Source organism: Rattus norvegicus, chromosome 6 (assembly GCF_021556685.1).
Source record: "Rattus norvegicus strain SHRSP/BbbUtx chromosome 6, alternate assembly SHRSP_T2T, whole genome shotgun sequence".
In the NCBI taxonomy this organism is placed as follows: domain Eukaryota; kingdom Metazoa; phylum Chordata; class Mammalia; order Rodentia; family Muridae; genus Rattus; species Rattus norvegicus.
This window is the reverse complement of record NC_141539.1, coordinates 101,359,257-101,374,241: the sequence shown is the minus strand read 5'-3', so window position 1 is coordinate 101,374,241 and position 14,985 is coordinate 101,359,257. Positions and strand designations below refer to the sequence as shown.

At 46.3% G+C, this 14,985-nt stretch overlaps 1 protein-coding gene across 1 annotated transcript in view; it reads right to left on the bottom strand.

Moving 5' to 3' along the window:
- Nucleotides 1–5,159: 5,159 nt before the first annotated feature.
- The window catches only part of Mthfd1 (methylenetetrahydrofolate dehydrogenase, cyclohydrolase and formyltetrahydrofolate synthetase 1), a 67,317-nt gene continuing 57,491 nt past the window's right edge, over nucleotides 5,160–14,985 (bottom strand). Inside the window, 5 exon segments of the mRNA NM_022508.2 lie at nucleotides 5,160–5,373; nucleotides 7,070–7,163; nucleotides 11,281–11,433; nucleotides 11,881–11,988; nucleotides 14,305–14,482. Of these exon segments, the coding sequence (NP_071953.2) occupies nucleotides 7,074–7,163; nucleotides 11,281–11,433; nucleotides 11,881–11,988; nucleotides 14,305–14,482 (529 nt within the window). The 3' untranslated portion in view covers nucleotides 5,160–5,373; nucleotides 7,070–7,073.

Genomic DNA, 14,985 nt, shown 5'->3' with positions numbered 1-14,985 from the left:
AGCCCACAAGGTGTGGCTTCTCCAGCTCAGGGCCAGTGCCTTTGGGGTGTTTTCAAGAGCTAAGGTCCTGTAAGTTACACTTTGACAGTGTCTCATCCTACTGCCTCTACCTCCTAAGTGTTGAGACCACTGGCTTGTTTCACCATGTCCAAACCTCAGGTCCTGTACACAAGAGGCAAATGCCTGTATCAGTACCCTTCGCTCCAAATGGGGCTGGAAGAGTGAGTGCCCTCAGCTCCATCCCCATTTGAGAGGAACAAGGGGAGCAGACCCCCAAGGAAACAGTAATCCACCTGATGTGAGACGTCAGAGGGCCATGGCGGGTGCAGCCCTCACCTGTGCTCACCTGTCAACATGGATGTGGTGCTCCAGCAGAAATCAGCCGCCTCCAGGGCTCCTCCTAGCAGAGCTCAGAAGCCCGGGTAACATGGATGAACAAGACCCCTTCCCTTTTCTTAAGTGGACCTAGACCTTTGGGAGGTCAGTCTCAGATGTCCTCTTGGGGATGGTTTATATGTTTTACCTTCCTCAGATTCTCTAGTCTAGATTTACTCCACCAAGATCTGTTAAGGAATAAACTCTTGGGGCACGAAACAGACCTAGAGGACCTAGGTCCAATCCCCAGCATCCACATGGCAGCTTGCAACGGTCCCTGACTCCTGTTTCAGGGAATATGACTCCCTCACACATGCAGGCAAAACACCAATATACATAAAAGAAAAACAATTTAAAAAAAGAGAGTTTTTCTTGATTTGCAGAGGACCAGAGTTCACACCTGCACACATGCACGCATGCACGCACAAAAGCATTTGCCTGGTGTACGGTTTGGACGTGGTGAAACAAGCCCATGATCTCAGTACTCAGGAGGTAGAGACAGTAGGATGAGACTTTCAAAGCCATCCTTGGCTACATAGGGAGTCTAAGGCCAGCCTGGGCTACATGAGGCCCCCATCGTAAAAAATCAAAATGAATTTGGCTTAGCTCTGGTCATCCAGCAAACACAAGTGCGTGACATGGTCTTTATATCCCCATGCCAGTTGACCCTGCTTCTGGCAGTTTTGAACTTGAAACAAGCTGGAAAAAACTCCTAAGTTGCTTCAAATCCAGCAGCCTTGGGAGTTGGTAGTCATTTTATGAAAAGGAGGCTCATCCAGATGAGGAGGGGGTAACCTAGTTATCTTATTAGGAGCCGGGTGTAGCGCAATCCCAGGACTCGAGAGGCTGAAGCAGGACAGACAATAAGTCCCTAGCTGGGCTGTGCCACATAGCAAGACCCACTTGAAAAAACACAAAAGAGCATCGGGCAATGAGGGGTGCAGGCTGAAGAGCAAGGAGGAGCACCTTAGAAACCCAATAGAAACCCAACCGTAGCTCTCCCGCGCCTGCCTTACCCTTAGGAGTAAGCGAGCTGACCATCGTCTACAGTTAGGAGGTGGAGAGGCGGCTTACCTCATGTTCCAAGGGAAAATAGGATTTATAAGATCAATAACTTATCTGACATCTTTCTTTCATGCATAGACAATGCACCCAGTAAGGAGAATGAGGGAAGAGGGGGAGGAGGGGAGCGAGGAGAGAGAGAATATTACTATAAATAAAAGCCTGCATTTTGGCTTTTCTTTAGGATATGGCTAGAACTGGAGGCCAGATGTTTGAACAATGCCCCTCATGCACAGAAGGGAAAGAAACCTGTCACTCCTAAGCACACTCAAGTGACAGGGCCGTTGAAGCTATTACCTTATTGTTGCCTGCTACTCCATCTGACTTATATAATTAGGAAATGAGCTATAAATACCTTCCCAATCTGAGGAGGGAGGCTCCTCCTCACAGCTTATCAATGTCACAGATCCAGCGTGCCAATGAAGTAGCCTACATGTGTCTGAGCGGCGCTGAGCTGACTACACCATCCCCTCCAGTCTGGTCCCCATCCACAGTGCAGGCTTTCAGCTACAAAAATGGTCTCGACTCCTCCATGTTAAGCATTCTTATGTCCTTGAGCCTGTCTCAGAATAAGCCTTCCGAGGCACCTTTCTCTGACACACCATCTAATGAACCTGCAGCCCCAGGTCCTTGGTGGTTTGATCCATGTGTGGACACCATGAAGGCTGCAGGAGCCAAGCGCCTTACTTGTCAGTACGTACACACTGCTGTCACCCTCAAATTATGCGTCTATGAACCTTCAGTGGCAGCCAGGGGCACAATCTGTTTACCAGGGATCCTAACAATATGGAGAGGGGCAGGCCAGCGAGGGAACCCTTGGGACTGGAGGAACTGTGCTAGTGTCTTGTTGAAGGGATAGGACTTGGGCTGGTGACACTGACAGGTCCCCAGTACACTAATTCTTCTCTAGGTATTTTACACAAGTGGCTGCAGATATTTTATGCCCCTTTTCACCGTGGGGATAGCTCTGCAAGCTTGTATTTGTGACACCTTTGAGCAAAGATCCAAGAACCAGTTGCATAAAACCCTTGCCCATGAGGATTTCTCAGCAGCTGCCCTGACTTCATTTCTTCTGTAAAGTTTCATGCACTTTGGTTGCCTTTTCCTCTGGAGTCAAGCGGAACGGACCCGGTTCCCTTTGCACAGCTTGGTAGGAGCTGCCTTCTAAGAACTGCTGAGAGGCAGCAGAGAGCAGAGGCTTTGGAAGGGGACAGCAGGCACCAGCACAGAATCCTGAAACGCCTTTCTGTAGTGTGAGGAGATAAGCCTAATTGATTACAATTCACCTACACATTCCCGAGCAGGTGTCAGCTCTTGTTATGAAGCTGGCGACTTCCATCTAAGCCGTTTCATTGGCAGGAGGAGTTAGCTGTGTGGATGCTTGCATGCAAGTTGCAAAGACACATGATAATTTCCCATGTTATTTGTGAGTGGTGTTATGTGTGTGCACGTGCACTCGAGAGTGTGGCTATTAATCAAACCCAGGGCCTTACACAGGGCCGGAGGGATGACTCAGTGGTTAAAGTGTTTGCTGCTCTGTTGTGCAGACTGGTACCCATGTCAGGTGGCTTAGAGATGCCTGGAACTTCAGTCTCAGGGGATCTAGTGCCACCAGCCTCCACGGGCACCAGCTTGTTCTCTCACGGATGCACATTAATTAAAAATTAATCTTCCAGCTTTTCTTCTGGTTTTTTTGTTTGTTTGTTTGTTTTGTTTTGTTTTTTTTCAAGCTGGGCTTTCTCTCTGTACCCCTGGCTGTCCTGGAACTCGCTCTGTCGGCCAGGTTAACCTCAGATTCAGAGATCTTCCTGCCTCTGCCTCCTAAGTGCTGGGACTAAAGGTGTGCTCCACCATACCCAGTTTAAAATCTTAAAAAATTAACTAAGACCCCATTCCTTTAAATCTAAGCACTCTGAAGGCAGGAACAGCAAGATTTCGGTGAGTTCAAAGTCAGCTAGGCTCATTCATAGTAAACACCAGGCCAGTGCGTGAGTGATATACAGTGAGACAGACCTTGCCTCCAAAAATACAAACAAGAAACAAACTTTGGGATCTGAAGAGATCCTCAGTGGTTGAAAGCATTTGTTACTCTAATAGAGGACCCGAGCTTGGTCTCAGCACCCAGGTGAGGCAGCTCACAAACACTTCTAAGGCCAACTCCAGGGGCTCGAACCCCTTTTAGCTTCTATAGGCATCCACCTATATGAAAATGAACTTAGTGAACTTAATAATTTATTATTGCATTGGGGTTTATCACCTTATATCTCTCTCCATATTCTCTGTATTTTGAATGGAAGTTCGGCAATATGGAGGAAGCCCTTTAACACGACGATCTCTAAGTCACTGTGTCTCATAAGACTGCTTCTTTCTTTGCTTGCAAACGGAATTCCTATCGAATCCCATCCTGGATGGTACTCTCTAGATTATTTTGAAAGTTAGGAGAAAGACGCTTCCTATTACAGACAGCAATGAGTATTCCAAATGTGCCAGGCACTGTACAAAGCTCCTTATAGAACTCGTTTGCCTGCCTACAGAACCACCCACAAGGAAGCAGAACACGGCCTTATCTCCACAAACCAGGTGAGGGGGCAGAGAGGTGGGTGAGGGAGCAGAGAGGTGGGTGAGAAACAGAGGTGTATGAGGCAACAAGGGGCAGAACTGAGCCCTCCTTTGCCATTCACCGCCATTGTTTCTTCAGACCACAGAACTGTATTACAACACTGGTGTGGACCCAGGGACTAAGAATAACAATGGCAAAGGAGCCTGGGAAGACAGCTCTGTCCATATCAGCAATGTTTAATTAGCGTTGGGACCAGGAGGATGCAGAATCTGGAAGGAGCCAATGCCAGGAAGACAGGAAAACAGAAGATAAGTGAGAAGTTAGGACATTCTAGAAACTTCAAACAAAACCTCACAAGATCATTCTGTATAGAGAGGTAGAGCCTAGGGACTTAGCAGTCAACTAGCAAACATTTGCTGAGCCCATGGACCGGAAAGGCCCACATAAGGGGGTGCCACATTCTTGAGGACCTGAAATGGATTCAGCATAGATGTCTATTACCAGAACGGATAATTAAAATGTGGTACATACAGAAAACAAAATTGTATCCAGCCATAAAAGAAAATGAAATTATGAAAATGGATCATTAAATTAAGTGAGTTATCCTAGGCTCAGAAGACAATGGTGGCTTATTCACTGCTGCATGCAGAGTCTAGCTTCTGTTAAATAGGTATATCCAGGTGGGAGGAAACAGGAGCAAAGTCAGGAACCTAGAAAGGGGCCCATGGGAGAGGGAAGGGGTGGTAATAGCAAGATAGAAGGGGGAAAAAGATTGCGGGGGAAAAAGATTGCGGGGGAAAATCAACCAAAAGAAGTGCACACAGACACACACAGACAGACACACACACCCCAGTAACAAAAACCAATAGCACTAAGGCAATGGTTCAAATGGGTCAATTGGGAATCCCAAATATGTCAAGACAAACTTTCATACAAGAATCAGCAGTCCCTCTGTGGAGTTCAGTCAGACAGGAAGGTAAGAAACAGGAAAGCAAGTCTACCTCCCCGCCCCCTTAAACAACAGATCACAAGTGCCTCTTGCTTCTTTAGCCCCAACCCTGACACATCCATTGGATAGATGGCCAGGGTCGACATTCTACTATTGTATCTAGGTCTACCAATGTCACAGTGTACGTTTCAACACCAAAGTAGCAAAATTATTTCATTTATTCTGTGGACTTTTACTATGTAAATAGGCATGATTTATGTTAATTTATACATGATCTGAATTAAGGCTATGAAAGGCTTTAGAGAAACTTCCACTATTTCTGAAGCTCTTCAGGGCAGGCACAGACTTTCAAGACTTCTCTGCACACTTCCTCAGTGGGCCTGAACAGACACTGGCCAGACAGAGTAGCCTCTTGGAGATGGAAGATCTGGAAAGAAAAGCAGAATGAATGAATGAATGAATGAATGAATGAATGAATGAATGAATGAGTGAGTGTTTTCTCTAAGCATAGCAGTTTCCTCTCTCCTTCCACACTTCATCATTTTCCAGCTACATCTCAAAGCTGTTCACACGTACAGCCTTCCCTCTGGGCGAATCTTCCAGGGCCTGTCCACATATGAACTTGAGAACAACCCAGAGTGTGATGGTTGTGTGAGCACTGCTAGATGGAGCAGAGAGCTGGGACCATGTCCTAGAGTACACTAACCCTGTGCCGGAAGTGCTTCCCTACACCAAGTGCTCTTCTTACTCTCCTCACGTGGTCAGAATGAAGGCCACGGCTGGCCTCCTGGATCTCCACTTTCTCAGGGCAGGAGGTTACTTTATTATTACCCTGTAGCACCCACTTCCCAGCTCCTTTCAGTCTTCCTGCCTGCTCTGTACTAGACCAGAAACTCATAGCCATGCACTCTTGTCAGACCACTGGCCCCATTTGCTACTGTCCAAATCCGTTGCCCTAAAATTCATACCTTCCCCTTGCTTTAGTTCCTCATTTTGCTGGAGTAGATTATATCGTTAAATAGCCTCCTAGCAGAAGTGGGGGTGGCAACCCTTTACCTTGGCAGATTTGGCCAGGGGTAAACACAGGATGAAAGTTATCTTCCCCTCACACATTTAGAGACATTCCTCTGCTGTCTAAAAGCTCCTTGTTGCTGATAAGACAGGCATTCTGTTCTCTTCTCATTCCATGGCCCTGACTGCACCAGATAGGCTGGTCACATCTCATTCTTCCACTGACAGGCTGTTTTTTAATTCCTTGGAGAGGAATGTTGAGGATTTTCCTGCTTGACATTTTTGAGATCTGAATTAAATGTGTCACTGTGGTGAGTACATAGGGTCCAAGAACTCCAGAATTGGTTCTCTTTTCTTCTCTGCTTTCTGGAAGACTAGCCAACTTCTGTCTCTGTGAGTGTATGAGTGCTTTCCTGGGCACTGAATGTGGCTTACACAGGCTGCTCCACCATCATTTATACCCCAGCCTAACTCCTGCCTTCTGTCCTTCTGTCCTTCCTTCCTTCCGTCCGTCCGTCCATCCTTCCTTCCTTCCTCCCTCCCATTTTTGTGAGGCAGGGTTTCTGTGTGTAGTCTTGGCTGTCCTAGAACTCACTCTGTACACCAGGATGTCCACATGGCTTTGCTCCGAGTGCTGAGATTAAGGTGTGTGCCACCACCACCCGGGCTCTGTCTTTTCAAGGCACAGATGGACTTGGGGCCACTCCTGCCTCTACTACATCACCACCTCTGAGCCTCCTGGGGATGCTGCAGGGGGAAGCTAACACCCGCTGCAGGCCTCCATAGTGGCCAGGCTGTCCACTTTCTCCCTGCACTGCCATGGGCATTGGAGCCCTCCTCTTCCAGACTGGAACGTGGGTGTTTAATTCACTGATTATTGTCAAGTATCTTTCCTGATTACCACTGATTCCTTCTCAATGAATCTGGTAGGAAATATTTGATACACTTTCTGCAGGGCAGGCAAGACTGCCGGCACCGAACCAGTAATCTCAGGACTCCTCTGACCTCAACACATACCCTCCCCACCACATACCCCTCTCTGTTCCCATAAAATCAACAAATACACAAATGTAAAAATAAAGGCAAACAAGAAAACCCCAGTAATAGCTCACCTGTTTAAAACAATCCATTCACTTGTTCAGTTTCAGGGTCCAAATCGATATCATAAAAACAGGGTCGAGTAGGGAGTCCAGGCATTGTGCTCATCTATGAGGCAAAACAGCATTACAAAGGAACTCAGGGGACCAGCAGGATGGATCAGTGGCTTTTATTTTTGCCACTAAGCCTGACCAACCTGAGTTTGATTCCTGGGACCCACAGAGTAAAAGGCAAGAATCAACTGTTACAAGTCATCTGTGAGCTCTACACATTCAAAACACACAGACACAGACACACAGACACACAGACACACAGACACACAGACACACAGACACACACACCCTGTAATAATTATTGACCTTCCCTTTGTGCCTTGCAGCAGCCACAGGACCAGACACACCTTTTAAGCCATCAATGCAGGGGTATTCTTCTTCTTACATATTAAAAACCCAGTCACCGATCCAGAGATGAACTCAACAAGAAACCCTCACATCCCTCTTCAAGCCAAAGCCCAGGCCTCACTCTGACCTTGCACGGACAGTGAGGGCTGACGTGGACACGGTCCTGCACCTGCACGGCACTGTCAGATGCTGGAGAAGCCGGGAAGCTCACCACTCACTTCCCTATGCTTCACTCGACCAAAGGGAGCTGGGACGCCCTGTGTTCCCAGCACTGGGGAGGCTCAGGGAGGACTGCTGGGAGTTTCAGACCAGCCTGGGTTAACACAGACCAGGGCTACCTAGCAAAACCACCTCTCAAAACAGCTACACAAAGCACCAAGAAGAGGCACAGCACTGGTCTGCTTTTGAATTTTCCTTCAGTGATTTTGCTTGCATAGAAGCCCATGTGATTTCTGTTGCAGTGACTTGACATTGCGATTCATATCCTTTAAGTCGGCCAAGACATTTCTACATTTAGCCTGGACGGACTGATGGTCTCTATTCTTATGATCGCAGGCTTCTGAAGCTAAACTTGACGCTTCGCGCTATGCTTGTGCTTGCCTCTTTTCTGAACACTTGGCTCTGTCATTTACCAGCAAATTCGCATGGCTTGTAACTGAGAATGTGGTACATGTTTTCTGTCACACTGCCTATATAATGAACATATACACGCTCCAGACCAGACCCAGGAAGGAAGACAGCTCAGACTCCAGTTCTAAAACTTCACTATACAAATGTCACAAAAGAGATGAGTCATTTTCTGTAGCAAAACATCAATATTTGGGAAAAACCTAAGCCTGACATCTGAGCACACCGATCAATACACTCTGAGGTGGTACACGGATCCAACAACTGGCTTCTGTCAAAGCATTCTGTAGGAAGGAGGGGACAGAGGGGAAAGGAAAGAACTGGTCTTCAGAATAGCCTGGAAGTCAGCATCACACAGGCAAAAGCTGGACGCCACTGAGCCAAAAATGCATGCGTGTGCTAGCACAAACTTCTAGATGCGGCTGCCAAAGCAGCAATGGGTAGGACTTTCAGTGGTTTTATTCTTTCTCAAAGAGAAAGACCTGCCCCTGTAAACACTGGTCACCGAGAAGCAGGAAATCAAATGAGCAATGGCATGTATACTTACACACAAACCTAGATATGAAACTCTGAAAAGCCACCACACGCTGAAGTATCGCTCACCTAACTCTGCCAAGATCCCAATAGCAAGCAGGAGTCGCTAAGGTTGTTTGACTTTGGTTGTTTTTTGCTAGACCGAGATCGAACCCAGGTCCTTGGGCATACCAGGCAGTGAGTTATATCCCCAGACTCCAGCAAGTATTAGAATACAGTTATTAAGAATAATTAAGGTGGGCCACATATGCCTTTAATCTATGCACTCTGGAGGCAGAGGCAGGCTGTGCTCACAGAGGATCTCTGTGAGTTCAAGGCCAGCCTGGCCTACAAGTCCAGGTACACAGAGAAATGCTGTCCTGAAAAAAAAAATTAAGGTGACTCTTGAAAACCTGTGTCATTCTGAGACTGTGACAACCAAAGTTATGTTTTAATGACTGTGCCTAAGAGCTCCATGAAACAAATATGCCCCTAACCCGGAAGCCCAAGAACAATGGTTCCTGGGATGCTGGAGGCTGTTGTTTATGGAGACAACAGTCCATGTTTTTACTCCCCTAGCAAGTCTGTTTGACCCAACTGCAGCCAATGTAGACCACGTATAGGCTGGAGGTATGCAGACAGAACTACATCGCTTGCTGACTGGACCTGACAGGAAATACAGTGGCTTCATGGGTGCCTTTGCAAGCCTCTGCAAAATGTCATTTGTTATCGTTTTCTGGGAACCCAGGAATAGAACTGGCTAAAGTCCATGATCCTGGCCAGTATTAAATTAAAGCTTGATTTATATTAAAGCTTGCTTGAAATTTGGTTCAAAATTATGATAATTAGTCTTAATCTCACCTGGTGGGATTAACAGCAAAATACTGCCCCTTTCCTATTCTTTCTTTCTCTTTGCTTTTTTTTTTTTTTTAGAATTTTTCTTTTTTTATTTATTTTACGCATATGAGTACACTGTCGCTGTTTTCAGACACACCAGAAGAGGGCATCGGATCTCATTACAGATGGTTGTGAGCCACCATGTGGTTGCTGGGATTTGAACTCAGGACCTCTGGAAGAGCAGTCAGTGCTCTTAACCGCTGAGCCATCTCTCCAGCCCTCTTTCTTTCTCTTAATGTCCATATTTAAATCTATAATCTATAAATAAAAAAAAAGTAATATATTTAGTCAGCCAGGCATGTTGGCATTTTGGAATTTGGTTTCTTTTAAAAGAAACAAACAAACCAAACCCAGGAATATAGAAAGAACTACTTCTGTTTAATCCCAGGTGTGCAGATATGGGTCACTTTGGACTGCAGTGGCTGAGTGTGATTTGCCCTGTGCTCTAGCTGAGGCATAATTTTGCCAGCTGTAGATGGTTTCTGAGACTGTGTAATGTTTGGAATTCTAGGAACTTTTCAGAAGATATAAATGCCAGAACCCTGAGAGGCAGGGTTGTTGGTGGTCAGTTGTTCAAGGGGTTTAGCTGTGGTTTGTTAGCAGTTGTACTCAAAGAAGAAAGCAGAAGAAAAAAATTAAATTCAAGGAACTCCCCTCCCCCAATCCTTTTACTTTCCCACGCCTATCTAGTGATAGGAGTTGAAACCAGGGTATAAAGGGTGGGAAAAAGAAGAACCCACATAGTAGCAAAGACTAGCTACACTAACCTTTTTGGGTACCAGGTACACAAATGATACACAGATATACATGCTGGCAAAATAACCACACACACACATTAAAAAACCAAAAAGAAAAGGCTGTAAGTCTATCAGGGAGATGCTGGATGGCACAGGCTCTGATCTTAGTCCTGGGGCTGCAGGGAGGATCTATGTAACATGCTCAGTAAACAAAACCGTGAGGATAGGCTAATATGGCCATAGCCTATGCACAGCTGTATACTTCAAATCACCTCTGGACAACTTGTAACACCCAACACGATGTAAACACTATATGAACAGTCATTGCAGGACATTATTTAGAAAACAGTGAATCTATAAATACTCAATACAGGCACTCTTTTTTTTTCCCCCATAGCAATGTTGTTTTGGAAACCAAGTTAGAAGTTTTACTAAAGATGCTTCAGTATAGGCCTGAGCAAGAGCACTGAATGGAAAGGAGAGGCCGAGATAAGAAAAGGGCATATGGGTGGTGAACTTCTCAGAGAGTAGCAGCAGTACACATACCCGAAGGTGGGCACTGGCTCTTTAAGGGAGAGTTGCTGGTTTTGTTTGAGACAGGGTCTCACTATGTATGCAGCCTTGGCTGACCTAGAACCCATTAAGAACACTACAATAGCCTCAAACTAACAACAGACCTCCTGCCTCTGCACCCCAGGATTACAGGCGTGTGCCACCATACCCAACTCCCATTATCAACCCACAGACAACTGAATCAGGGGATGCTGAAGCCATGTACACAGAGAGCAGACTGAGTTTTGGCATTATCCGAGTCCAATTAGACCCATGCTGGATTTAAGCAAGAGCAAACTGTCACTGGGAAATAAGAGTCTTACTCAACAGAGGTAGGAGCAGTGTTGTTACTGCATGGTCCATATCAAGACCAGGATTAATCAAGACAGGCCTGGTTACACCTTTCTCCTACACAAGGACAGTCTGGCACCTTCTGACAGCCTGACACATTCCAGAGGAGAAAGCAATGAACAGGTTCTAAGTGCAGCCTCCACTTACCGTTCCTACTAAAGGGTACAGGAAACCAGCCCCAACGCTGGCCCGGATGTCCCGGATGGGCAGAACGAAGCCAGTAGGCACCCCTTTTTGCTCTGGGTTGTGAGATAAAGACAAGTGTGTTTTGGCCATGCAGATGGGTAGATTCCCAAAGCCCTGGGTGGGAAAAAGGAAACATGGGTGTGACTACACAATGAAGAACATCTAGATGTCGTCCTGAGACTGAGATGGCGATCTCCCTGCACACCACCCCTGCCTTACTAACTATCCTCCAGCTTAGTTACTGCAGACCAAAACAAAAGAGAATCCCTGTACGGGAAGGCGGGAAGTACGTAACTATAGTCTACAAATGACTGTTTGACTTCCATCCAGATAATCACGCCCAGTACATCCCAGAGTTGTCTTAATATTCCAGAAAGACATTCTGTAATTCCTCCCAGCTTTTCTAGATGCTCATATACACTTACAGGTAAATACAGAATTTAGAACCTCTAACTCATACCCAGCATTCTGGGAGAGGAGGTTGCAATCTGGAGGGTTACCGTGTAGGAAGTCAAAAGACTGGGGAAGTTCAGGGTCCAGGCCTCAGGTACGAACACCTACCTGCTTTGTGTAGATTTCTGCTTTGTTTTGTGCTTCAGGGAGCAATTCGATGTCATCGGCCCCGTAGATCTTCTGTGCAATAATCCTGATTTTATCTTCAACTGAGAGCTGGTGTACAAGAGAGAGGGGGACTGTGACTGGACGCATGTGAGGATTCATGGCAAGGACATTCTAGATCAGTGCCCCCAAAAGGGACACAATGCATTTTATGTGCTACAGGAGTGCAAATAACTTCAGAGTTTTTGGGAGTCAAAACGTTTAGCTAATTTGACTATTGGAGGTGATGAGGATAAAACCCAAGGCTTCGCATAGTCTAGAGTAACACTAGCCCTAAGCTAGAGGCATAGCTTAGGGCTAGAAACATTTTCTTATAATTAAAAACAAACAAATAACCTACTTACTGCCTGTGTATAGGCACGTGGGAATGCATTTCCCATTGCTCCTGTGCCAAGACCAGAGGATAATTTGGAAAAGTCAGTTCTCTTTCAACAGTGTGGGTTCTGGGGATTGAACCCAGGTCATCCAGTTTGCTGCAAGTGCCTTTATGTGATAAGCTATCTTGCCAGCCCAGAACCACTTTATACAAAGTTCCAGATTTGGTAAGTGGAAAATATCTCACAGATGAAAAGAGCAAAGTTGTACCTATAAAATACAAACTTTACTTTTTACTAAACAGTGACTGCTTGGGGGTGGGGGGAGCTTCAGAAAGTGGAGACAGAAGTTCGCTCTCAGTAGTGGCTTTAGAAAGATGCAATGACGTTCATATGCGTCTTATAATTGCAACTTCTTAAATGCCAAGGCACATTTAGAACTTCAGAAGCAAAACCACTCTGGCTGAGGGGTGATTTAAGACTCACAGATGTTGAATAATACAAAGTGGCAGCCTCCCGTTTCCAGAACAGAGAAGAGCTCCCAGAGAAGTGGGTCCTATTCTCTCCCCTTTTCAGGTCACCTGCCAGTCCTGAAGGTCTAGGGCTCCTGACTCTGGACAGTGGCTTGGAGAAGGGCCTTCCAAGTGCTTCTTACTTGTGTGTATTTATGTTTATAGCATTTTCTAGAACGGTGACTGTTCGAATAAATTTCCAAAGCCATTTACAAAACCAAAGCTCAATCGGAGAATGTCATCACCAACAGAAGTATGCTAAGAAAGTCTCCATGTATTATGCAAATGTATGTGCACAGCGTAGAGAACAGACATGTTATTAAAGCTGCAGAATAGGGCTGGAGAGATGGCTCAGTGGTTAAGAGCCCCGACTGCGCTTCCAGATGTCCTGAGTTCAATTCCCAGCAACCACATGGTGGCTCGCAACCATCTGTAAGGAGATCCGATGCCCTCTTCTGGTGTGTCAGAAGATAGCTACAGTGTACTTGTATATAATAAATGAATAAATCTTTAAAAAAAAAAGCTGCAGAATAATAGGATTTCTTCCTTCTAAGTGTGTGTGTGCGTGTGTGTGTGTGTATGTGTGTGTGAACAGAGAGAGGCCTCAGGATAACCTTGGGTTATCCCCCTTATCCCCCTTCACCTTGTTTTTTTGTGTCAGGGTCTCCCTGAACCTGCAGCTCACTGATTTGGCAACACTGGCTGGCAGTTACCTCGACAGATACCAGCTCTGGAGCTCACAGACATAAACCACTGCATCTGGTTCTTACATGTATGTGGTGCTGGGGATCTGAACTCAGGTCCATCCCATGCTTATGTGACACTTTAGTGACTGACTCATCTAATCCAGGCTCCAACCTTTCTTTGTGGCTATTTCCCAAAGTCTTTGAAAAACCATGCCAAAATGTAGCCTAGAGAATACCAGAACTCTAATGTACACCTCAGGGTCCAAACAAAGTTTCTAATTACTGTTGACAGGCTAACACCCTGTCAAATCCTGAAATGCAACTTCATGTTAGTAACGGCATTCTCTGAGCTAACTGTAATGTGCCACGGGACAATCTGCTTCTTCTGTAAGGCCAGATGCGAGCTACCGGACTTGGTGATGGGGAGTATGATGAAGCCCGTGGAGGTGCTTTGGTTTAGGTACTGGGGTTTTTCTGAACTTGAGGCAACATGATACCAGGAAGCATTATTGAGAAGTGGTCAGAAAATTTTCCAGAGCCAGATATAGCCAGCCCCTTGTCAATTTTTTACTACTTGGCTGATGTGGTTGTGAAAGGCTTCAATGTAGTGAGTCACATGGTTGGCTCCACCCACGAGGGATGTATATATTATAAACTTTACAGAGTTAGGATGTGAGGTCATCTGTGTTTTGAGGTCTTGAGCTCAGAGTCCAGGCTGTGGTTGTGGGTGACTCACCTGTGAGGAACTCAGACTGGTAAGGCTACCAGTAGCTGTGTGCAAGTTCCACACTTGAGGCATTTTGCACTCAGAGTTCACTCCGGTTTGGTTCTGTTTGCATAGAGGGAGCAACCCACCTTGAGGTCATAGAGGAGCTGGAAGCTGCTGGGGGCCTGTGAAGCTCTCTGGACAGCCTGAGCCAGGGCTAAGGCTCCCTGGCCCCCTTCTGCCCAGTGGGTGCACTTGACAGCATCGAAAGCCCCATGCTCTCTGGAGAGGCGGCCGATGAGGTCCAGCTCAGCATCTGTATCTGTCCTGTACAGGAGGGCTTCATGTTAAGGAATGGAAGGGCTGGGCAGGGAGAGCATGTCTAGCTTATGCCACTAAAGCCCACAAGGATTACTGCCTGAGCAGTGGACACTATCCAGTCCTGCCTGCTTTACTCAGCTCTCTGACCTTTGGCCAGTTATATTATCTGTTCTTATTTGGTTCCTACAAAGGAAAAATGGAAAGAGTCACAGCAGTGCCACCCAGGGATGCTAGGAGGCTTAGACAGGAATGCGTTTAAAGTATGAGGAGCAATCCCAGTGCACCACTGGGAATCGGTAAACACTAGCTTTAAAGATTGCTGCTTCCCAGCGCGCTGCGTTGAGGCATTATTGTGCAACCCTAGACAGCGCTGAACGACCCACGCAGCTCCCGCACGAACACTTCAGGCTCAGTGCACTCAACTCTCAACACAACGTCCCACCTGACCCAGAGAAATGAAGACGTTCTGCAGGCTGTGCTCTCCTGTAAGCACAAAGGGCCTTGGAACA